The sequence below is a fragment of the Gigantopelta aegis genome, chromosome 8, assembly GCF_016097555.1.
Source record: "Gigantopelta aegis isolate Gae_Host chromosome 8, Gae_host_genome, whole genome shotgun sequence".
Taxonomy (NCBI): Eukaryota; Metazoa; Mollusca; class Gastropoda; order Neomphalida; family Peltospiridae; genus Gigantopelta; species Gigantopelta aegis.
Genome location: NC_054706.1, coordinates 74208306 through 74232986, shown reverse-complemented (window position 1 = coordinate 74232986; position 24681 = coordinate 74208306). Strand labels below are relative to the sequence as shown.

At 33.4% G+C, this 24681-nt stretch overlaps 1 protein-coding gene across 1 annotated transcript; it reads left to right on the top strand.

Annotated features, from left to right (window-relative positions):
- The first annotated feature begins 161 nt into the window (after positions 1 to 161).
- LOC121378413 (carboxypeptidase E-like) lies at positions 162 to 23437 on the top strand. Its single transcript, XM_041506575.1, has 9 exons — positions 162 to 519; positions 10234 to 10436; positions 10856 to 11026; positions 11720 to 11883; positions 12637 to 12776; positions 14024 to 14163; positions 15201 to 15324; positions 16175 to 16422; positions 17506 to 23437. Exons 1-9 carry the CDS (start codon positions 303 to 305, stop codon positions 17614 to 17616), a joined length of 1518 nt encoding a protein of 505 aa, XP_041362509.1. The 5' UTR covers positions 162 to 302; the 3' UTR covers positions 17617 to 23437.
- Positions 23438 to 24681: the final 1244 nt, after the last annotated feature.

The following is a 24681-nucleotide window of genomic DNA, read 5'->3' as shown; positions in this document are numbered from 1 at the left end:
TTATAATTGGACCTTTGTAATAATATGTAAATATATAATATGCTACACTGTATATTCTTGAGAAGACTGAATTAATCTGTCACGTCTACTGTACTTTGTTAATTTGTAAAGGAAAACATTGCAATGATATCTCCTTCTGACGTCAAGCCTTCGTAAACAAACCACCTCTGTAGAATAAATTATACTAAAAGATTCGCTGTCACCATTCACTGTTTGGTTTGCAGCACGGGGAACTTTTGTCTTATCGGGACAACATTTGCTTCCGTCTTGCATAAGACAAATAACAGAAAAAATATCCTATAATGTCGGTATCAGTACCGATTTTCCTCGTTCTGCTGTCGGCATGTTCTGGATTCGAGTTTATTCACCATGATTACAAAGCAATGCTGGACGTTATGTACGATGTCCATCGCAGATGTCCAGAAATTACCAGAATCTACAATCTGTCGGAACCGACTGCTCAAAATAGAAATCTGACAGTTATTGAAATTACTGATAATCCAGGAACCCATGAAATAGGTAAGAATTAAGAGTAGTATGATATTGTCATACTTAGTGTTTTCTTGGTTTTTATTATTTTAATTTGTTGGAATTGTCTCTGTCACTAAGTAAGGGTAGATCATACTACTATTACTAGTAGATGTGGGACTGGAGATGCACTATTATATAACACTTTTATTCTTAAGATGGCGTAGGAAGGTGCCAAAAAAGAGGGGCACACACGATATATATAAACCATTGCTGCTTCTACTGGATCAAGAAAAGAGGTGGGCACATGTCCCCCTCCCCCTTCCTACGCCAGTGATCTGTATACTTTTATAGCCTGTTAATACTAATATTACCAATATACATTTTTAACATGGAAATGTTAAATTCATTAGCCATTGAACTTTTGAAAATAAATGTCATTATCAAAATTACCAGTATTCCAAACTTCATATTCCTGAAATTTTTAAGAGAATTTTTAATGCACTGGGGATTTTGAACAAGTTTCTGACATTTATTATTTTCTAAAGTATTTGTTTTAAAATATTTTTTTCTCACCAGGTAACTTAATTAAAGCCATTTTTTGCCTAAGTATTAAAAAGGTTAGTTTGTTTTGTTTAATGACACTGTGAGACACGTGCCAGGAAACTAGTAGCAGTAAATGGTTTGACTAAGATTTATTTTCAATTAATAACTTAATTAACTTAAAGCCTTTTCTCCTAAATAATTTAAATGTATAAGAAAATTGGTGCATGTAATCTAATCTAAAGTTCAACATAAAACTTAAAGGAGACATCTGCATATCAAAATTTATTCACAATCACAGTTAGTTTTTAAATCCAAAGTTATATTTGTTCTGTTAAAAAAACACCTAATGAGTTATATTAAAATAACATTTTGTTACAAATTTAACAATAAAATTGAGAGGCATATATGCAAATGGTTAAACTACATCACAGAAATAAACTGTTGTAAGTCCTTGAAAAAAAAAAGATTAAGAAAAGAGTCATGGAAAATTATTTTAAAAGTAATGGAATATCATTGGGAATACAGTTTATGGCCATTGTTTACCCTAAGTACTAAGCAAAGCCTGAATATTGTAACTGCTGTGATATCTTGGTCACTGAACGTTTAGTTACATGAATTAGGGCTCACACTGGAAACAATTTGGGTTTAGACAATTTTCAGATAAGCAGAGTATAAATTTCCTTAAAAAATATTTCAAAAGTGACTTATTTAAAGAATATTTTATCAGCCAAATACTCCATTTTGTAGCCACTTTGTATGAAAATTAGCAATTGGCTAATTTGGCAATGTACAGGGTGAGCCCTGATGAATGTACATACAGTGAATTATGCATTTAGTAATCAATTATCAGTTGCCAAAGCAGCATTTGTGGACCAGTATTTTTATTTACAAGCACCTGATGTATTATATCAAAAGTGTTTTCAAGATGTTCTTTATTTGATCATGTAATGGTGCACTTGATACCCATTTGGTGTTTGCTTAATTGTGAAGTTGTAACAGATACATGATCAAAGCTATTAAAATATAATGAATTGTTTTGTTAATTGCCATCAGTATGTTTGTCTCTGTTGATTTTACACCCATCTTTAACAGGTCATAGTATGGCATTGTCTGTTCATCCATCTGTCTGTTCCTCAACTATATTCATTTCCGGGGCATATTTTTCATAAAATTTCATATGCGATATTAAACCTTGTATACAAATACAACATGGCACCAGTGTTTGAAATAAGCACTTGTCCGTTTGTCCTGACAAGTAAACATCTGTTCGGACAACCAAAATGTATGTCAGTGGTTGTCCAGTGCAAGGAACATTTTGTTTTTAAATCTTGATTAGAAATATTTCTAGTCAATTAAAAATTGATTAGCAACTACTGTTTAATGTTTTAAAATTGTGTAGCCAACTCAGTAACTTGCATAGCGAATTGCGACACTATACTGAACGAAATGTTCCCTGCAGTGGACAAGTAAAATGCTCAACTCAATTTCATTTTAAGCAATCAAAAATGTCTTTGAATTTGAATAAAACAAACCACTTAATTATTTTGACAAGTGAAAATATTAGCGGACAAATGGATTTTTAAATGGACAAGCGAAAAATTCTGTTTATTTCTATCACTGGGCACTAATAGTGAAAAATAGTCTTAGTGCTTTAAATATACATACATACATACGTACGTATGTACGTACGTTACATATATATATATATATATTTTCTGTGCCACTTTGTTTTGGAAAGGGCCCTATGATCGAACCCACAGATTGAAAGTAATGAAACACACATATACAGGAAATATTTTGTTTCCAAAATCTTGATTATCAATATTTGTAGTCTATTGAAAATTGATTAGCAACTACTGTTTAATGTTTTACAATTGTGTAGCAATCTCTGAAAACTTGTATAGTGAATCATGTAGTGATACTGACCAAAATGTTCACTGATATATTACCATAAATAATTTGAATATTGTTTCTCCAGTATATTGTAATATATGACAACGTGAATATTTATTTTTACTAAAGCATGTTCATAACCCTAGCAACTGGCAGTGGTGTTTTTTTCTTTCCCTGCCTGCTTGTCGATACTGTCAGCTGTAATCTTCTGTGAATGACCAAATTAGATCTTATTGGCCAATCAGGTGAGACGTAGCCATTGAGCGAACACTTTTAACTCTGCGTAATATTGATTCTTATTCCCATCGTCCATGGTGCTGTTCTTGCCATTTAATTGAAAAATAACTTGGTGATAATAGAAAGAAAAAAAAAGTAACAATATTGATTACTAAAGGGAAGAAGAATTTGAGAATTATACAATGTCGTATAAACATGATTTTGCTGGAATAGGGAGTGGAATGCACCTTATTTTGGCTTCCATATGGTGCTTTTCCCAACCATATTGTTTCAGTAACTAGTAACATAATAAATTCTAAAATTAGAACAGTTATTGAGGGTTCAGCATTTAAACTGTAGCCATTATCTTATACGCTATCCCACCCAAATTATCGGCAGTAATACTTCAGCCTGTATTTTAATGACAGATGTAGATTGTATAGACACTGACAATAAATAAATATACTTTGTTTGAATTAATGGTTGTCTAAGTTCCGAATTTTACTACTTCAAGAACTTTGAATTATATACCAGTCACATTTTGGTGTTATATTTTGGCTTTGACACTAACAACATATTATGATCCCAGCCCGAACTTGCATGTTTAGTAAGTGGTGATTAAATTAAGAAAGGAAAGGAATGTTTGTTTAATGACATGTCAGCACATTTTAAACTATAGCTATTTGGTGGACCTAGGAAAATATTATCGACTGAGAATTTACAAAAAAACTTTGTTTTCGTTAATGACACCTTTAGAGCACATTGATTTATTAATCATCAGCTTTTTGATGTCAAACATTTGGTAATTTTGGTAATTCTGGCATATGATCTTAGAGAGGAAACCCACTACATTTTTCCATTAGTAGCAAGGAATGTTTTATAATATTATATGCACCATCTCACAGACAGAATATCACATACCACAGAGTTTCCAATAATGTTTTACCTTCCAGCCAGTGCATCACAACTGGTATATCAAAGGCTGTGGTATGTACTATCCTGTCTTTGGGATAGTGCAGATATATAAAATATTCCTTGGCTGCTAATAATGGAAACATGCAGAAGGTTTTCTCTAAGACTATATGTTAAAATTACCAAATGTTTAACATCCAATAGCCGATGATTAATAAATCAATTTGCTCTAGTGGTGTCGTTAAACAAAACAAATGTTAACCAATAATGTTTTAAAACTGGTCTAAAATTTGGACTATAATTTGCATGATTTGCCCAGTCTAGTCAGCATGGATTCAGGTAAAGTGGAGGAGGGCGGCTTGTTGACTTCACTGAAATTTGGACTATAATTTGCATGATTTGCCCAGTCTAGTCAGCATGGGTTCAGGTAAAGTGGAGGAGGGCGGCTTGTTGACTTCACTGAAATTTGGACTATAATTTGCATGATTTGCCCAGTCTAGTCAGCATGGGTTCAGGTAAAGTGGAGGACAACAGCTTGTTGACTTCACTGAAATTCCAAAGTGTTCAAACTGCTACTTAAGGGATTCATTTCCTTAAATAAAGATACTCTGTCAACTGACTAATGAGAAATAGATTGATTTTGTTAAGCCCACGCTGTATCTCTAATGTACCTGTAATGTTGGAGATGATTTGTGTGCTGTCTCCTGACTTATCACCAACATAGGCTGGTATATCATTCTGTCTCGTATAATTAGTAATTACGATGTGAAAATGAGGTGCTAACATTGTCATTCATGACTCTGTTGTTGTTGTTGTAATTAGGTAACACACACCAGTCAGGTCAGAAACCGAGTACGTGAGCTTATCTTTGGAGATACATGTAACAGTTCAGTTCCATACACAGGGGCAGATCCAAGTGGGAGGGTTGAGTTTTTCAACCTTTTTTGAAGTTAATATACAAATTCCAGTTAAGTACATGTAATTGCATGTAACACACACACACACACACACACGTGCACGTACGTGCACACACACACACACGTACACATGCGTGTACACACACACGTACACGTGCATGCACGCGCGCACACACGTTTTCCCTCTTCTATCTTTCAATCTCAATGTCACTGTCACTCTTTCATACTTTCTCTCTCTCTCTCTGGGCCTGGTACACTATTTCAGAATCTGTGTGGACATTAACATGCATTGGTTAAAAAATCTTCATCCAAAAACATTGTTCCATCTAAAAATGAATAAGTTCCATCAACAGTCAACTGTTAAAGATAGAGGAATTGAAAAGTGGTTGTGTACATGTGCCCATTTCATATTTTTTTTTTTTTCCTAACACTGGTGTATCCCCCCACCTATCACTTGGTATACCACATTGTTTTCTAAACATTGAATTACATTAGAAAACAGGAACAGATCCATTTTTGACAATTATTATTAACTATTTGTTATTCCCTTATTTTTTAACACTTATATTGTTTTTAAGCAAATATATTTAAGTGAAATATGATATGAATGTAGTTTTAAAGTGACAGATCCTAGTTTTTAAATACTACAACATATTTTCTGAAATTTCACTATTAAAGCTGGGGTTTTAGAATTTAAAATAGAAGTATTTATATTTTATTACTTAGAATATTCATTTTCATACACCTGAAGTGATTCTGGTCATCGAGGGTTTTTTATATTACCTCTAAATCCATTTTTCTAAAAATGCCCGCTCATCAGAAATAATGGTTATCAGGACAAGCTGTAGTTATTTTTAGACAGTATTTTCCAATTTAAACATCACAGACTTTAGCTTCTCTTTGTTATAACCGTATCCAGATGTGTTGCATGTTTGTAGATTAAGTAAACTTAGTGTCCCTTTTCACAGACCGAAACTATAGGGTCTCCACCTTTAAGACAATCCTGCAGTGGCCTATTAAAGCATTAGAAGGGCTAGTACTTGCAGATTTAATAGGATGTATACTTCTTGATTGTATGTTGATCAATTTAATATGATATTTCTGTATTGATTAAATATTATGCATTATGCATTCTGAAATGATTAAATGATTAAATATAGTGAACCAGAAAAGAAACATAACATCAATTTTGTTTTCTTTAATTTATTTCATAATAATATTATTGATTTTACATCCCATTAGTTTCTGTGCCCATTAAAATTATTAATGTCTTATGAACATTGTAGGCTCATTTTGACAGTTTATTTGCAATTTTTTTTTTTTTAAATAATTACCTAGGAAGGTGCCAAAAAGTGAGGTGGGGGGCACACTTTTATATTTACACACGTTTACACTATTATAAAGCAAAATACGCCGGTGCCGGTGTATGTATTATACTATTATCTGATTTAATGGAAAACAAACTATATTAAAAGATCAGCATGTCTTTTGTTGTTCAGTATATGATGTACAGGCCTCTGAAAATTGTGAGAACAGTCGTTTCGTTCACGTGTTGTTCACGCAAATCTAATTTAGTATAAGCTATTTTTCATTTGCACACTACATTTAGGACATTATTTACATGGACGTAACGGGTTATGCAAAAAGAAAATGGATTACTTGAATTTATTTTTGCATAACCGATAAATGGTTTCTGCAAATAGCCATTTCTCAGAAGCCTGATATACTGAATTGATTGGGAGTACCCTCTCGCACTCAGATTAGCCCGATTCTGGTTTAGCTGTGACATTTTGTTTTAGTCTGCAAGTAATAATGTTAAATGTCAACTGTTTTACTTAAAACAGTCAAACGATCACAAAATGTATACTTTATTTACATTGATTTAGCTAAAATTTAATTAAACTGATTGCTTTTGGGATTGGGTGCAGTCTGTTGAAAAGATTTACTTTTATTAGGTTGACATTTTATTATCAAATCTATAAAAGAAAACTAGATGTTAACGCCTGATGCATTAATGTCAATCGCTGGTCTATACATCTTTGTTTTAATGGCTTATTTTATCACTCTAATATTCAACATCATTTCTCAAAAGGCTATGTCATTTTTTATTCTCATTTTGGAAGTAAATTTTAGCTTAATTTGTTTGTTATATGTGTTAAAACACAATTTGAATTTAAATAAATACAAATACACACAAGATACATAACAATGCCCAGGTGCCTCAAGGATCTAACATTTTCAACTAATTAAATTATCATCTGCTTTCCTTTTCAACATTTTGAAGACTTGCAAACATTAAAGAATTCACAAATTATGATCACTGGATTATCTGGGCTGGAAACTCATTCTAAGCCTCTTAACCAGTTGCTGTTCTGGGGCAGGACGTAGCTCAGTGGTACAGTGCTCGCTTAATGCGCAGTTGGTCTGGAATCGATCCCTGTTGGAGAGCTCATTGGGCTATTTCTCGTTCCAGTCAGTGCACCACGACTGGTATATCAAAGGCCATGGTATGTGTTATCCTGTCTGTGGGATGGTGCATATAAAAGATCCCTTGCTGCTAATCAGAAAGAGTAGCCCATGAAGTGTTGACAGCAAGTTTCCTCTCTCAATATCTGTGTTGTCCTAACCATAATAAAATGTGTTGAGTGTGTCGTTAAATAAAACATTTCCTTCCTTTCAGTTTGTGTTTGAAGTAGAAATAAAATTTTACAATCAGAACCATGAGCATCATATTAAATTTCAGAAATAAAATCCTGATTTTTGAGGATATATGATACATATGTTGTTTTTCATGTTTTAAACTGAATTTAATATTTAAAATGACAATACATTTTACAAAGTCTGAGCTATGGGTGTCTTATCAAATTTTAGAAATAAAACCCTGATATTTCATTATGGTTTGTGATATGTTGTTTTCCATATGTTTCAAACTGAACAGCATATAATAATATTTGTATTAGGTAACAGACGATACAAAAATACCACACACCTGTGACACTTTGTCATCCTAAAGTGTGTTATGCTATTAATGCACTGGTGTGAAAAACTGCTGCAGGCAGTAAAAACAGGGATGTTTTTTCTTTTGTTTTAATTGCATTATTTTATAGTTGTATATTTTGCTACATTTGTCTTGCCTTTGTGAAGTAAAATATAATAGAATAGATGTTTAACAGGGCTTCTAGATTATGGTATCCCCACTCCCATGGCTAGTGATATTCATTGTTGGGCTAGTAAATAACTGCTATTGCCATGCCCAACGGCTAGTGAATTTTTTTGTCGTCAAATGTTGCAGTTAAGTCAATTTTGTAAATATAAATATCCTGACCCCACCCCAACCCCCCAATGTTAGTGTTTTTAAGCTCTATCTCCCTCTTCCCTCTTTATTATTACTGTTATTTAGTAACATTGTTTTAACTTAAAAGTAAAGTAGGGCTTAGCTAGTGGATTTTTAATTGTGGCTAGTAAATTTTTAAAATCACTGATCCCAAGACTTAGTGGATTTTCAAAACATTCTAGAAGTCCTGAAATTTATATACATGTATATTCATGCCTCTGAAGACTACGAGTCAAATTTTCCAAATGTTTGACATCCAATAGCAGATGATTAATAGAGTTAGGGTTCTGTGTTTGAAGTAGAACTGAAATTTTTCAATCAGAACCATGTGCATCATATTAACTTTCAGAAATAAAATCTTGATTTTCGAGGATGTGTGATATGTGGTGTTATTAAACAAAACAAACAAAGCATCATTTTCTAGGTAGAGTGTGTTCTGTTTTCTCTAAAGTAGTACACCTTGAAGGAAAGAACAAAGAAAATACAGTCGTAATACTTATTATTCAATTTACCGGCCTCGGTGGCGTCGTGGCAGGCCATCGGTCTACAGGCTGGTAGGTACTGGGTTCGGATCCCAGTCGAGGCATGGGATTTTTAATCGAGATACCGACTCCAAACCCTGAGTGAGTGCTCCGCAAGGCTCAATGGGTAGGTGTAAACCACTTGCACCGACCAGTGATCCATAACTGGTTCAACAAAGGCCATGGTTTGTGCTATCCTGCCTGTGGGAAGCGCAAATAAAAGATCCCTTGCTGCCTGTCGTAAAAAGAGTAGCCTATGTGGCGACAGCAGGTTTCCTTTAAAAACAGTGTCAGAATGACCATATGTTTGACGTCCAATAGCCAATGATAAGATAAAAAATCAATGTGCTCTAGCGGTGTCGTTAAATAAAACAAACTTTACTTTATTATTCAATTTATGTTTGACAGATTTGTGGTTGGCTGGTTGAGCACTTTGTCAGTGCACCATATGTTGTATTCACCTTATTCTGATTTGGTAGCATATGGCCGTCATTTCTAGGATGAAAGTGGTACATGTTATTTGTGTATTAAATAAATTTATTGCTGCTATCTTTGAATAACAATTTAATTTAGCCAATGTTCTACTAAAATAATTTACTAATGCATCAAGGACAACAGAAATATGCGGACAGAAAAAATAAGGGACAACAGAAATATGTGGACAGAACAAAATAAGGGACAACAGAAATATGTGGACAGAAAAAAATAAGGGACAACAGAAATAAGTGGACAGAAAAAAATAAGGGACAACAGAAATATGTGGACAGAAAAAAATAAGGGACAACAGAAATATGCGGACAGAAAAAAATAGAGGAACCTTTTGTGTTGTAGATTAATTTGAATTCACTACTAAGCATTGTCTGTATCAAATACAAAGATGTAATACGAGCTTGAATGTTACGGTTAACTACCTGACACTGTGGATGAGGGTTTTGGTTGCATTCAGTCGTTGCTCTTACTGTTTATGTGACCCCTTACTTCTTTCCATCAGTATATAGGGGAAGTAATTCTCTTTTGTACTTGGTCATGAAAACTGTACTTGATTAGTTGGTCAAATAATTAGAGTAAGTAGTACTTGTAGAACTTAATCTGATCATCACTACCAAGAACTGATCACCATGGCTGATTTTTTAAAATTTTGTATGTGGTGCGGGACAGAATCCAGTGATAAAGTGCTCGCCTGATGCGCAGTCAGTCTAGGATCAATCCTTATTGGTGGTTTCCTCTCTCATCATCTGTAAGGTCCTTAATCACAATGAGTCAAATTTATGAAACCTGTTTTTCTTAAACACAGGTGTTTAAGCATTGTAAATGTATGTAGTTACAGGCTTTGAAAATTTGTCCCCAATATGTTCAACGTCATACAACCAATACTTAAAATGTGTTGAAGTTTGTTTAATTAATTTTTCACTTTGTACCCTTATAGGCGAGCCTGAGTTCAAGTATGTGGCCAACATGCATGGTAACGAGGTGGTGGGGCGCGAATTGCTACTCAAGCTGATGGACCACCTGTGTGACGGCTACCTCAAGGGAGTTAAACTCGTCCACTTCCTGGTGGACAGCACACGCATCCACCTCATGCCATCCATGAACCCCGATGGGTGGGAAAGTGCATACGCTGCAATGAAGGTAATCAGAAAATATGCAACTTTTAACTCCTGGTTCAGATGATTTCCTTTTTTACTAAAATTACAATCTTGAATATATGTTTTGTTTGTTAACCATTAATCACGTATATTATTTTTCTTCCTTTGATACACCATTCTTTGATATCTTTTTGATGCAGAATTGCAACTGTGCTAATTTACATCATATAAATCAAATGAATGTGACACTTTCCTCACTATTCACTGTGACAAAGTATTATAAAACATGGTGATAGTCTTACAGTTGTCATATCAAAGCAATTTATTGTACACTTAGTAGTGAAAACATTCAAGTTTATTAAAACTGAATTGTCTTATAATTTTAGGAGATTTGGTGGGGGAATACAGCTGTAAAACTATATATTTTAATGAGATATTATGACATTATTTTATTTTTTAAAGAAAAATAATGGCACGGCCACCTGGTTGATTGGTAGAAACAACTCCAATAATGTCGACCTGAACCGGAACTTCCCAAACCTCAACATGATCATGTACCAGCATGAGCGGGATCACAAGGGCAAAAACAATCATCTGGAGAAGATGGAATTTGCCCTTAGCCACGCTGAAAATGTAAGTTTTTATGTTTAATATCCGGCTGTTTTTATAAACAGTCAACTTTAGAAGTTGGAATTTGCACTGTCATGCAGAAAATGTAGTATCTTTGAAGATGATATTTTTTCCTCGGCCATATTGAAAAAGTAAAATTTCATATGCAATATCTAGATGTTTTTATTAAAAAAAACCATATCTTTAATAGATGCTCAAAATATAGGATTTAATATCTAGCTGGTTTTGTAAATGATACTTTAGAAGGTGACATTTGCTCACTACCATGGTGAAAATGTGAAAATTTATATTAAAAATCTACCCGTTTTCGTAAGCGAGTCATCATTAGAAAATGCAATTTTCCCACAACTATGCTGATAATACAAGCTTTTAATTCTAAGAGCACATTCTGTTAGTGGTTATATTATTCAGCAGAACATGTTATAATACTTAATACTAAGAATATATTTTTGTATCTCTATGGGGTACATTAATTTATAAAATCCCACATTGGTCTGTATTGACCACAACCATGCCAATACAAGCTTTTAATTTTAAGAGCATATTCTATTAGTGGTTAGAATTATTCAGCAGAACATGTCTTCATACTTAATACTAAGATAGTATTTTTGTTACTCTTATGAAGTACATTAACAAAAATCAATACTGGTCTGCGTTAATTGCTTATTGAATGTGGAATATGTTTTCTGTTTACAGCTGCAGCCCGAGACGGTTGCCGTAATGCGATGGATTGCTCAGATTCCGTTTGTCCTGTCTGCCAACCTGCACGGAGGGGATCTGGTCGCTAACTACCCGTACGACGTGACTCACAGCGGAAAGGCCCAGGAGTATTCTGAATCTCCTGACGACTCGACTTTCAGGTTAGTACGACGTGACTCAAAATAGAAAGGACCAGGAGGACTTCACTTTCAGGTTAGTATGACGTGACTCCCAGTAGAAAGGACCAGGAGGACTTCACTTTCAGGTTAGTACGACGTGACTCCCAGTAGAAAGGACCAGGACTTCACTTTCAGGTTATTACGACATGACACACAGCGGAAAGGACCAGGAGTATTCAGAATCTCCTGATGTCTCAACTTTCAGGTTTGTACGACGTGATTCACAGCAGAAAGGCCCAGGAATATACACTTGTTGACGTATGGGTTCCACTTTCCTCTGAAGACTATGATAGAATTATCAATTGTTTTATATCCATGATGATTAATTAATCAATCTGCTCTAGTTACATGAAGTGTATGTACAGAACTAAATGCTTAAACTTTAAAATGTATATACATTGAAACTCCTCTTTACAGGACATACCCAGGACCAATTAAGATAAAAAGTCTGGTTTTAAAGGGTATCTGGTTTAAAGAGGTTCTTTATTTTAAAAATGTATCTTGAAAAATATCCAGTTTTTAGGGAATTCCAGTTTATAGAGGATCCAGTTTTGAGGGAAATTTAACCTAATTGGAGTTTAGAACATTCTGATAGACCATAACAGCAACTATAGCTTGTGTTTGTAGGAGTACATCTCAGGTTTATTTGTAAAATACATCTGTATATAGTGTACTTGTAATAACTACATCAATTGCTGTGCTGCATAAATGACATGTTCTTTGTATATGTTACAGGTATCTAGCAGAAAGCTATGCTTTCTTCCATACCAAAATGGCTACACCAAGCACCAAACCATGTGACATGACTGGCGATGATCAGTTTGCTAAACAAGGAGGAATAACTAATGGTGGAGCGTGGTACTCTGTTCCCGGAGGTACATTTCCAAATAGAGCAAGCAGGGTTTCTAGATTATGGTAGCCCCACTCCCATGGCTAGTGATATTCAAAGTTGGGCTAGTAAATAACTACTATTGCCATGCCAAACAGGGCTTCTAGATTATGATAGCCCCACTCCCATGGCTAGTAAATACCTACTATTGCCATGCCAGACAGGGCTTCTAGATTATGATAGCCCCACTCCCATGGCTAGTGATATTCAAAGTTGGGCTAGTAAATATCTACTATTGCCATGCCAGACGAGGCTTCTAGATTATGGTAGCCCCACTCCCATGGCTAGTGATATTCAAAGTTGGGCTAGTAAATAACTATTATTGCCATGCCAAACAGGGCTTCTAGATTATGGTAGCCCCACTCCCATGGCTAGTGATATTCAAAGTTGGGCTAGTAAATAACTACTATTGCCATGCCTGATGGCTAGTGAAAAACAAATGTTGCAGTTAAGTCTATTTTGTAAATACGAATATCCTGCCCCCCACCCCAACACACACATCTCAATGTTAGTGTTTTTAAGCTCTATCTCCCTCTTTAAGTGACATATCTGATTATTACTATTATTTAGTAAAATTGTATTAACTTAAAGTAAAGTAGGGCTACTACATTTTTAATCATGGCTAGTAAATTTTTAAAATCACTGATCTCATGGCTAATGGATTTTTTTTAAATTCTAGAAGCCCTGACAATAGTTCACTCTTGATAGAGATGACATTGTATGGAGGTGGGGGGAGGGGACTTATGGGGGGGGGGGGATATAATTTCAGAAGCTCCATAACATACTGGTATTAAACTATATTCTTAATCAGATATATCCTGAGCCATATGTTTTAGGATATATTTCATCTTATTATGGTAAACTAAAGAACAATCATTCACTTGGTGAATAGCAATTGAATTGTATCGGGGCTTTTTTATATAATTACTTAATATATAGTTTAATTTATATTTTTTAATTTTACACAACATATGTTCTGTATAACTTGTCTGTTCAATTGAGGAGTTTGGAGTTTCAGGGTCTTGTTCTGTCATGAAGTTTGACTCTGTAAAAAGCATTAGAGGTTAGATCTTAAACTGATATGGGAGTCAAGACCTGAAGACAATTAAGACATAATAACGTGACCCAAGTTTAAACCCAGCTTTATAAACATATTGACTTGTAGATAATCCTGGCTAGGGTTTTTTGTTCTAGGAATTCAGTTACGAAAAAGGCTGTTTTCTGTTTTTCTAGGAATGCAGGACTACAACTATCTGGAGACAAACTGTTTTGAAATCACCCTGGAACTTGGATGTGACAAGTTTCCCCCTGCCTCAGAGCTCGAGATGTACTGGGAAGACAATAAGCCTGCCCTCCTGGCCTTCATGATAGAGGTATGTGAGATATAGTCAGCTCGTCTGGAAATGAAGGTCACAGTTTGATGAACAATATAAATTAATGTTTATGGAACCTTCTCTTGTCAGTCTGATGTCATTTAGAATGTTCAAGGATAAAATAAAAGCTTAAGTTTGTCTATGTAGAATGAATTAATCCGCATCTGAAAATTAAACCAGATAACTATTTTATGAGAAATGCCAGTGGTGCATTTCATTAATTAAACTGCATTTTTCAGTTTATCATAAGAATTCACACACACACACACACACACACACATGCATGCACACACACATGCACACACCCACATACATACACATGCACACACCCACATACATACACAGACATACACATCCACACACACACACATATATACACACACACACACATAGACACACACACACACAGACACATACACACACACAGACACACACACACATAATACAGAGACAAACATGTTTTTGTTAGGACATGACAAATGATGATAATGAGATGGTAAAAGTTAAAGTTTGTTCTGTTTAACACCACCACTTGAGCACATTGATTTATTTATCATCGGCTATTGGATGTTAAACATTTAGTAATTCTGAGTCTTAGAGTGGAAACTAACTACATTATTATTCCATTAGTAGCAATGGATATTTTATATGCACCATACCACAGATAGCACATACCATGGCCTTTTATATACTAGTCGTGTGCACTGGCTGAGATTAATGGTGAAGCTGCAGTATTTCCCTTTTGGTGTCGGAATGCTTGTTATGGCCGTGCTCCACACTTGCTGTCAGTTGAAATATCTTGGTATCACCCAAGCTTCTGATTACCATAATAATAGGTACACTAACACATGTTAGCTGTGTTTGTGACCAGTTTAAAAAAGGTATAAAAGTTTTTTGTGGTTTTTTGCGTGTGTGTGTGTGTGTGTGTGTGTGTGTTTTTGTGTGTGTAAATGTTGACTATTTTGGTCAAGCTGAATAGTGTTTAAATTGTTTTGTTGCAGTTTGAAAATATGTGTTCAAACATTTGTTACTTTTAGAGCCATATTGGTGTAAAGGGTGTTGTGAAGGACAACGATGGAAAGGCAGTTCCTGGGGCAGAAGTGAAACTGTACAACATGTCAACTGGAAAGGAAGTTTACATCCCTCATGATGTTATCTCTAGTACGTACATCATTTCTCCTGTTTGAACATTAATCACAGGGACTGTCTCTTGCATGCACTGTTCACTTTCTTTACAGTTATATGGAAACACACAAAATAATTACACTTGTGTATTTTTATATGTTCTGAACATCATGACTAAACAAAATGATATGATATTATCACTTTGTATTTATCTGTATATAAGGTTCTCTGTGTTGAAAATATATGCTAATAATGAAACCTAGCAATCATTTGATTATCATTTATGATTTATATATATAATCAGAACTTTTCATCACAATAATTTGGACACACAATGCGTTTTGTCTGTTTTGAGTGCACCAAAGTCTTTTTAATGCAGTAAACATGCCTGAACCTCTTTTTGGATATAGGCACGTTAATAAAGCAACCATAACCGTAATGCAGTAATATTAATAATAGCTGATAAAGAGTTGTACATAGTCAGAAATGCATTTCAAGTTATTTTATTCTTAACATTCAATTGATTTAAGGTCAGCATGTTTGTACTTAATGCAGGCCTGTAGCCAGGATTTTGAGAGGGGGAGGGTTGTTTAGGCTTATGGTGAGGCACAAAGTGCCTTACATGAAGGCACGAAGAATTGACGAAGATTGAAAAAAAAAGTCACCAGTTGGGTTGGGGGTCGACTGACCCGGACCCCCACATTGGCCTGTAATGTAGGTTTGCTGATGTTGGGCACACCATTGGTCACCTCAGCTTTGGTGCAGTCTACAGCCCTGATAATAGTTGTTAAAAACATGTCCACTTAACAGCTGCTGAACCACATGCTGAATATCAAAGAGAAAACACATTTATTACTAGAATGATTTATATTTTTATAATATTTAGATGCCAATGGCGACTACTACCGTCTTCTTGTCGATGGCTTCTACAAGGTCAAGATCACTGCCCCTGGCTACCACCCGATGTCAAAATGTGTTGTCGTGGAGAACAACAACCTTCAAGAGAACATGCCACTTGTTGAGGCTCATATCCTCAACTTTGAGATGGTCCCAGACGATGAAGCCAAACCCAAGATGGATGTTGACTGTTCCCAACTGATGGAGGTGATGCGAAACATGGTTTATCAGGATGAGGTAACCAGAACAAATCTTTTTGCCTTCTTTATCAGGCCTCATTTCATTTTACTTATTTTCGTGCTTATATCCAATTAAGGGTCAAGCACGCTGTCCTGGGCACACACACCTCAGCTATCTGGGCTGTATGTCCAGGACAGTGGGTTAGTGGTTAGTGAGAGAGAAGAGGGTGTAGTGGTCTTACACCTACCTTTTGAGTCGTTAAAACTTGCTCTGGGTGGGAGCCGGTACTGGGCTGCAAACCCAGTACCTACCAGTCTTATGTCCGATGGCTTAACCACGACACCACCGAGGCCGGTCTATCATGCCTCACCACATCTGCAGCAGCTCCTATTTTTCATCAAGGAGTTAATCATAAATATTTTTGTTATGCCTCCCAACTGTGGCAACACTTCTTTGTCTTTTAGCAAGAGTTAACCACTAAAAAAAAAAAATATATCATGTTTTTTCACTTTCTGGTAGAATCTATGTTTCTGATGGAACCCTATTAAATCCTTTTATCTTTTTTAAAAGTTAAAGTTAAAAAATTTCTATTTAACAACACCACTAGGTCACATTGATGTCAGACATTTGCTAATTTGGGCATAGTCTTAGAGGAAACCTGCCACATTTTTCCACTAGTAGCAAATAATCTTTTGTAAGAAGTATTTAGTTTTTTTTATTAGGTCTCTACCCTCTGGCAGCACCTGGGGCGGGATTTAGCTCAGTCGGTTGAGTGCACGCTTTGACGTGCTTGTATCACATGATCGAACAACCTCGGTTGATCCATTCAACTGAATGGGTTTCTCATTCCAACCAGTGCACCACAAGTGATCAACGGTCGTGGTATGTGCTTTCCTATTTGTGAAAAAGTGCATATAAAAGATCCATGCTGCTAATGGAAAAATGTAGCAGGTTTCCTCTGATGAATACGAGTCAGAATTACCAAATGTTTGACATCAAATAGCCGTGATTAATAAATCGGTGTGCTCTAGTGGTGTTGTTAAACAAAACTAATTTTATCTCTGGCAGCACCTTGTACCTTTTATTAAAATGTGATGGCAGTTCCCAACATTATGTTGTTGTTGTTGTTATTAATTCCAGGAGCAGTACGATCTCACCTTGTTGAAGTCCATGCTACGCCAGCGTCTCAGTGATGAAAGTCTGCAGGAACTCATCTACTTAATGGACCAAGAGCAGCGAAACAATCAATAATCAGGAATACATAACCTTTTCACCACTCTTCACTACCTTAAAAAAACTTGGTTACTAAGCAATATCAAAGTTGCATAAATATACTTTAACATAACATATGCAAATTTAAAAAACAAAAATGATGATATCTGTATAAAACAAAATTTAAAAAAAATTAAAACTGTAATCGTGCCAGATATGTAGTTACAGTTGTAATATTATGGCATTTTCTCTTTCTGAAATTACACATTAAAATCAATGTGTCACCCATTAATATTATTAACGAATAGATTATTTATTGAATACTCCCATCAGTTAATTACTTAGTTGTAATAATGTTGGTGTAATTAATGTTTTAAGAAACATTTCCTATGAGTTCATTTTACATGTATATATGATATAATATGTAACTAAATACATAATTATTTAAACAAGTAAATTTCTACTTTGATAATGCAACTTGAACAGTGGAATTTTTGGTAGTAAAATCAAGGGGTGATTAGGTATGATGTGTCAATGTTTTCCTGAGTATTTTTGTGGTTTTACAATTAGCAAATATTAACATTAATATTACTATGACATCAGACTACAATGAACTTGCCCACTGGGGAATTTTATAAAGTTGTTCAATAAATTTTTATTGTTACAGGGGCCTATATCAAAATTTAAAAAAAAATTATAGTTGGTTATTGCAGTATAGAATAATAATCATTTTAGAAATCACATTAAAACTATACTAATTAATAATTTGTCAAAATGATTCTAATAAGATTGTTTTGAATATCAATGCTTATACGGTTTGCATTTATCAACTCTTTGTTAAAGAGTCTGTAGAAAGCAATGACATATTCCCCTCATATGAATGTTAGTATAATTGAGGCAGAAAATATGTGCACACATTTTTATTATTTATTTTTTCAAATTCTTACTTTGTTTTCACTATCCAGCAATTTTCAGTAACAGGTTTTTATGGCAACTACACATGAAATGGTATAATGGGCTTGAAACAAAAGAAAAATGGAATAGAACTTAGAAGACTTTTGTCATGATTAAGATTAAGTGCACATTTCTCTGTTTAACTGACCACCAACACTAACAGCAATCTTGTTGTCTTTTAACAACTGTTAATATCATAATTAAAAGGTTCAAATATATTTTTTTATAAAATATTGAATTATTTTATGTTTACAGGAATTAAAATAGTTTGTTGTACTGCCGAAGTTTTATTTTTTAAACGTGTTAAAGACTACAGTGTGTTTTATTTTTGATCTGACACAGTCATAAGCTAGATGTTTATCATTTATGTTGAAAAATCTAAATAATTGTTCGAGTTAATATTCTTTTTTTGATACACTGAAAAACACAAAGCTAAAGGACACTAAAATATGTAGTTTAAATAAAATAAGCACCAAATTAGCAATGGAAATTCCAACTGTATTTGTCATTTTAACATAATTATAATAACAGGGTTGTTTTTTAAGATCTCAGGTTTTACATTGTTAAAAGCTGTAGTTGACATTGGCATAAGTTATGATGGATAAAGTAGATTGCATATATGATAATCAAATATATTATTGTTATACATTGGATCATTTGTAAATCCGTTTATTATTTGTCATTTTAATTCATGATCTCACTGGTTCTGGATAGTAGTATTTTGTATTTGTGATCTACTTGAGTAGAAAAATATATACATGGCACTTTGTAAACTGTTTTCTTTTTCAATCAAAAGTATTGCTAACATTAACTACATGTATCATTAATTTGGAAAATGCAAATTTGGCAAATAGTTTTCATTATTAAATTGCCAAAAAGTTCATTAAATAATCAAACAAATACCATCATTAAACAGTTCAATTATATATTTTTTCATAGGCTAACAAAAACTTGAATTTGGCTACAGGTTTTCTGCCCAAATTGGTAATAATGTATTGGGTCAGTGTTAAACTCTGTAATGGTATTTCAAATTAGAGGGTAAAAGTGACATGTTATTAAAAAAAAGCTGGCATCACTTATTTCATTTGAAGGTTAGGTCTGAACTGAGGTGTTTGTATGCACTCTTCCTTCACTCGACCCCCATCCCACTCCCAATCCTAAACGTATTCAAAACTAGATGTAATAGAAGATGCATCTTTCGATAGCTTTGAAATTTGATATTGATGACAAAATCCATATCAATTTCTTTCAATGTTTGCAAAACTGTTTTTCAAAATTACCCATTTTGTCCTTCTTTATGCCCTTGACAAGTGACAAAATGGTATCCATTAACGTTTTCCAACATTTGGAAAGTTGTTGTGTTTGAAAAATGTCCTATGGGTGTCACTGGTTGAGGATGAGGATACATTCGTATTGATGGGGGAAGGTGAAATAGTGAAGAAAAATCTTTCCTCTGTAATAACTGTTTAAAGAGGTCAGTTTTGTCTTGTGTTTACTGGTACCAGTAGCCTGTGTATTGTTTTGTTACGGCAGTGATAACATGAATTTGATTTTCCCCGTGAGGTGATGGTAAAGAAAATACTGATGCTGTTCTCTGAGGGAAATAGGTTTGGTGCTGAACAACGGACAATAGATTTATTTTTTACAGGTCCAATGAGTGCAGTACCAATTGAAAGAACTGTGATATATAGATGGCTGTTTGGTATTATTATAATCAAGAGATTTGTGATGAGCTATATTTTGGTGATCTGTTCAATAATGCATTACCCTTCTCCCTGTGACTTATGCTAAACATCTGGTGTTTTGCAGTTTTCTTGAAAGTGCTAGCCAGTGAATTCATAATGGTTCATTGGATTGTTTATGATTTTTTCCGAGTTCTGAAAGAGTTCACCATAATTTTGTCAGCAAAATTCAGTTTTAGCTTTGCATTAATGTAACTTTTTAAGCAGGGATTGGATAGAAAGGTGTTGCACCATATTCATCAGAGTTTGTTGCAGGGATCCTGTATTGGGAGGTTTTGTTAACATTAGTTGTTTAATTCAACAGCGAAAAGATGGATGATGGTTGGTTTTGTTTTTCTTTGTGATTCTTGTTCAGTGTGCAATTGTGTTATTGTAATGTTTACATTGTAAACATCATAATTAATATAGAAATAGTATATACTACAACTTCTAATAAATAATTTTTTTTGCAAAAACATCTTTATGATATTGTAAAAACAGAACACTTATTACAATCAATGTTAAAATTCCAATATTTCTTTCACTTGTTTTATCATATTGATAAATTCCATGAAATAAACATTTTATTTTTTAAATTTACTACATACTTTTAGGCATATCAAGATCTGTTTTGTTAATGGTGTATTTATATTCACAGGTATGTTCCAAATCAATTTAAATCAGTTTACAATTTATTAATCACTTAATCTGATGTGTTCATTTTGTGTTAGTTCGATTTTGAGAACTATGGTTTTGTTTTCTTCTATATTTGTATTTGTTAAGCGTACTTAGATTACAAATATTTGTTAGTTTATATTATTAATAGTTTTTCTAAAATATAAAATGTTTTGAATGAAATTTTCATCTTAATTATAAAAATCAAAAAGTCAAAATGATAATAATTGGAATTTTTCAGTCACGGAATATTATGAAAGTTATATACATGTATATATTAATCCATTAGGACACATGTATAAACTTGATACATATGGGAATAATATACTGCTTGATTTGGGGTACAAGATTTTAGTGATTTTTAAGTATGAAATCATTGGAAAAGTTTACTTTATCATTCCACAATAATCGCTCAATTTTGGGGAGAAGTCATTGAGGTTTAAATGAAATACTGGATAGATTCCGATTGATTTTCAAATACAAGTCCTGTTAATGGGAAGAAAACTAACATGCAAAATTGACTTTACTGTAATAATTCCAACACAATTGTTAACAAACTTTTAATGTTATAAATGTTGTGATACTTTTACATATTTGTTATCTACACTTTTTTGTTTTGTTTTTGGAGGCATTAATTTATTACTGATTAAGAATAAAACTTAAGAATCCATTCTTTTGTCTATTTAGAAATCCGTTTTATGATAGCTTTTAATAAGCATTCATACAAAGTATTTTGTTTGGTTTCTATATGCATAAAATTACATGTATACTTGTGTCATTTCCAGCAAAATTTTCAAAATAATATACTAAAATTCTTTATTGCTGTTGTCAGTATTATCTAGTCATATTATTTTATCCCAACTTGTGTTCATGTAAAATAATTATTTTGAATGTTCATTGAGTCATTATGTCTGCTGTAAGCTAATTTATATTGGAAAAGTTTGCAAAGAAATATTGTTTTTGTTACAAAAATGCTGCTTTTTATAAAGGCTTTATTTTGATTTGTGAAACCATATTTTTAGCTCTAAACGAGATTTGTAGCATATTTAAAATTAATATTTATTGGTATATTTTTCAAATATTATCAACTAAATGATCAAACAATTTATGGTTTTACTGTGAGTATAAAATCTCCAAACTGTTTGGGTTATAAAATACTAGGGGGGAAATATTGTATTGAACTTAAATTTATTGTGTTACATTGTTATTATTACATATTGTTTTAGCTGATGAGGTAAAATGTACAGTTTGTGAACACTTTACTTATTATTTTCCTTCCTATAAAATTTCATTAATAATTAATATAAATATATATATATATGTATATATATTCAGTATGTGGATAAAATCAGGGATTTTTTTAGAGGACCAATAAGTCTCACAATTGTGTATTAATATTTATAACTCTTGTGATTTCTTTTATCAAGTTGTTAGAGCACAGTTGAATTTCTAGTCCAATGGGAGCTTCATATTTGGTCACGTGAAGTACATTTATATCCCGATAAAGTACTTCAGACATTCACTTTATAAGCGGTATTGCTGCACGAGATTTTGGCTCTGCTCTAAGACAGTTAGAGGATGAGTAACAATACTTTATCGACGTATAAAGGTAGTGTCGCACGAGAAAACGCTCGGCTAACGACTCACCTTTGTCTCGTGCGACACTACCTTTATACGCCGATAAAGTATTGTTTCTCGTCCTCTAACTATTATTCATTTATTGACGAAAATGGGGACCGATTTATTTGTATAATTAGTGTAATCTATTTGGGTGTAAAAAGAAAAATGTAAATGACAATTTTAGAATTAGTCTACAAAATCAAACTATACGTAGATATATATATATGTATATCAGTTTTATTTATAAATGAAATATATAAAACATGTAGAATATATATATATATTAAATGTTTTAAAAGTTCAATGTTATTTAAGAAAATGTTTATTCATTTCAATTGATGATTATTGTCTCCCACCGGTCTCCTTTTATTTGCTCAATGTTATCTTTATGATAATCAAAACTGTCACCATGTCTGTATTAAGTTTACATTCCTGTATTTTGGATTATATTTAAATTTTAAGGTCAGACCATTGCTTCACACAATATGTTCACTACATCCATATGTGGAATTCTAACTGGAATGCTTTGCTAACATTTCAGCTAGTTGATCCTTTGGCTCAACAAAAACATATTTCAAGTTACAAAATTGACATTTATATTTGAGTGATTTGATCTCTACTGTGTATGCAGATAATTGGAAGTGACTTGTTAGTAATTTGCATTACATACTGCCACCAATTGTTTTGTCTCAGATCTGTTCTACAAGTCATCTACTGTGATTTTATTTTCCTTTTGTCAAACATGAAAGTGCTCACCAACTTTACTCTATATACACTTGTATTTTATTATACTATTAACTACACGACTATTGGTATATTGTCATGTCTAACTTCTTTGTCTTGTTACGTACATTTATTGTGTGTGTAGAATAAAAATGTTAAAATCCAAATAATGGTTTGATTTTCTTTAAGAATCTATAGTAGATTTTTTCAGCTTAGTATTTATTAGTTTTCATTCTAATTTTAGTGTTTTAGGACATTTTAATTTGGGAAGTATAATATCTAAGTCATTGTAAATGTAAAACATGAAAATAACAAAATAATGAAAAAGATCACCATTACTAGTGTAGTTGCTGGATTAAAACTACATGCATTCAGTGAACAACATACTTGTAATCACTATATCCATGTAGTAAATAAACATTGTTAAAACCAGTTGATTTTCCTAAGAAATGTTATTACAGCAATGTCCATCTGGAATGTAACCGATTCACAGAACAAATAATCAAGATAGCCTATGCTCCACAAATATTTTTTTTTTTTTTAATTATTATTTCTTAATCATTTAATTTTACATTTCTTTTCTAATGGTCTTAACTTAACTATGTTTTGAGGGGGTATCACTAATTACTGCTGTTACAGAGATCTGAACATGGGGTTTTCTGTCTACAATTATAAATTGTTTTAGAGTATGTATATACATGTGTGAGTTTATCACAGAAAACATATAATAATGTATGGAAACAGTTAGGAGACCATTTCTAATGCTGTATTAAAACGGCCCAATCTGCTTTCAAAACACTTGAAATAAAGAAATCTAGCAAAATTTGAAATTCAGTATTTCCACACAGAAAAAGTATTCCAAGGCGAGTTGCACGTGTTGCAAATATGGTATAAAATAAGTCCAATGAAAACCCACCCATAGATCACACAGTGATAGCGTGAACGCACATTTGGCATGCATATTAGGCTTAAATGAACACGCCATAGCACAACGGCTTTGATGTCATTATTCGACAATAATGAGACTGGTAAATCGCACCCTCCAAACCGATTCCAAAAGGTTCCACCAAACCCTGAACAACGCGCGATCACAGACAAGCTCACTGTTCAACGTCGGCTGCTTGCTTCAGTCTTGCATGCTAAACCCTCTCCCTAATCGTAACCCTAACACAAACTCTCACCCTTGTATACAATTTGTGGGTCATCAATTGTTTACCAAAATGACCAGATGTTTGACACCCAATAGCCGATCTGGTTAATAAATCAATGTGCTCTAGTGGTGTCATTAGTTACAAAACAAACAGACTTTTTATCTGTTGTCTACCAGAATAAATCCAATTGTGTAAAACTAGTCAAATGTGTTATTTCTTCTCATATCCTTTTTACAAATAAAAATGTGACTGGTGCGTTT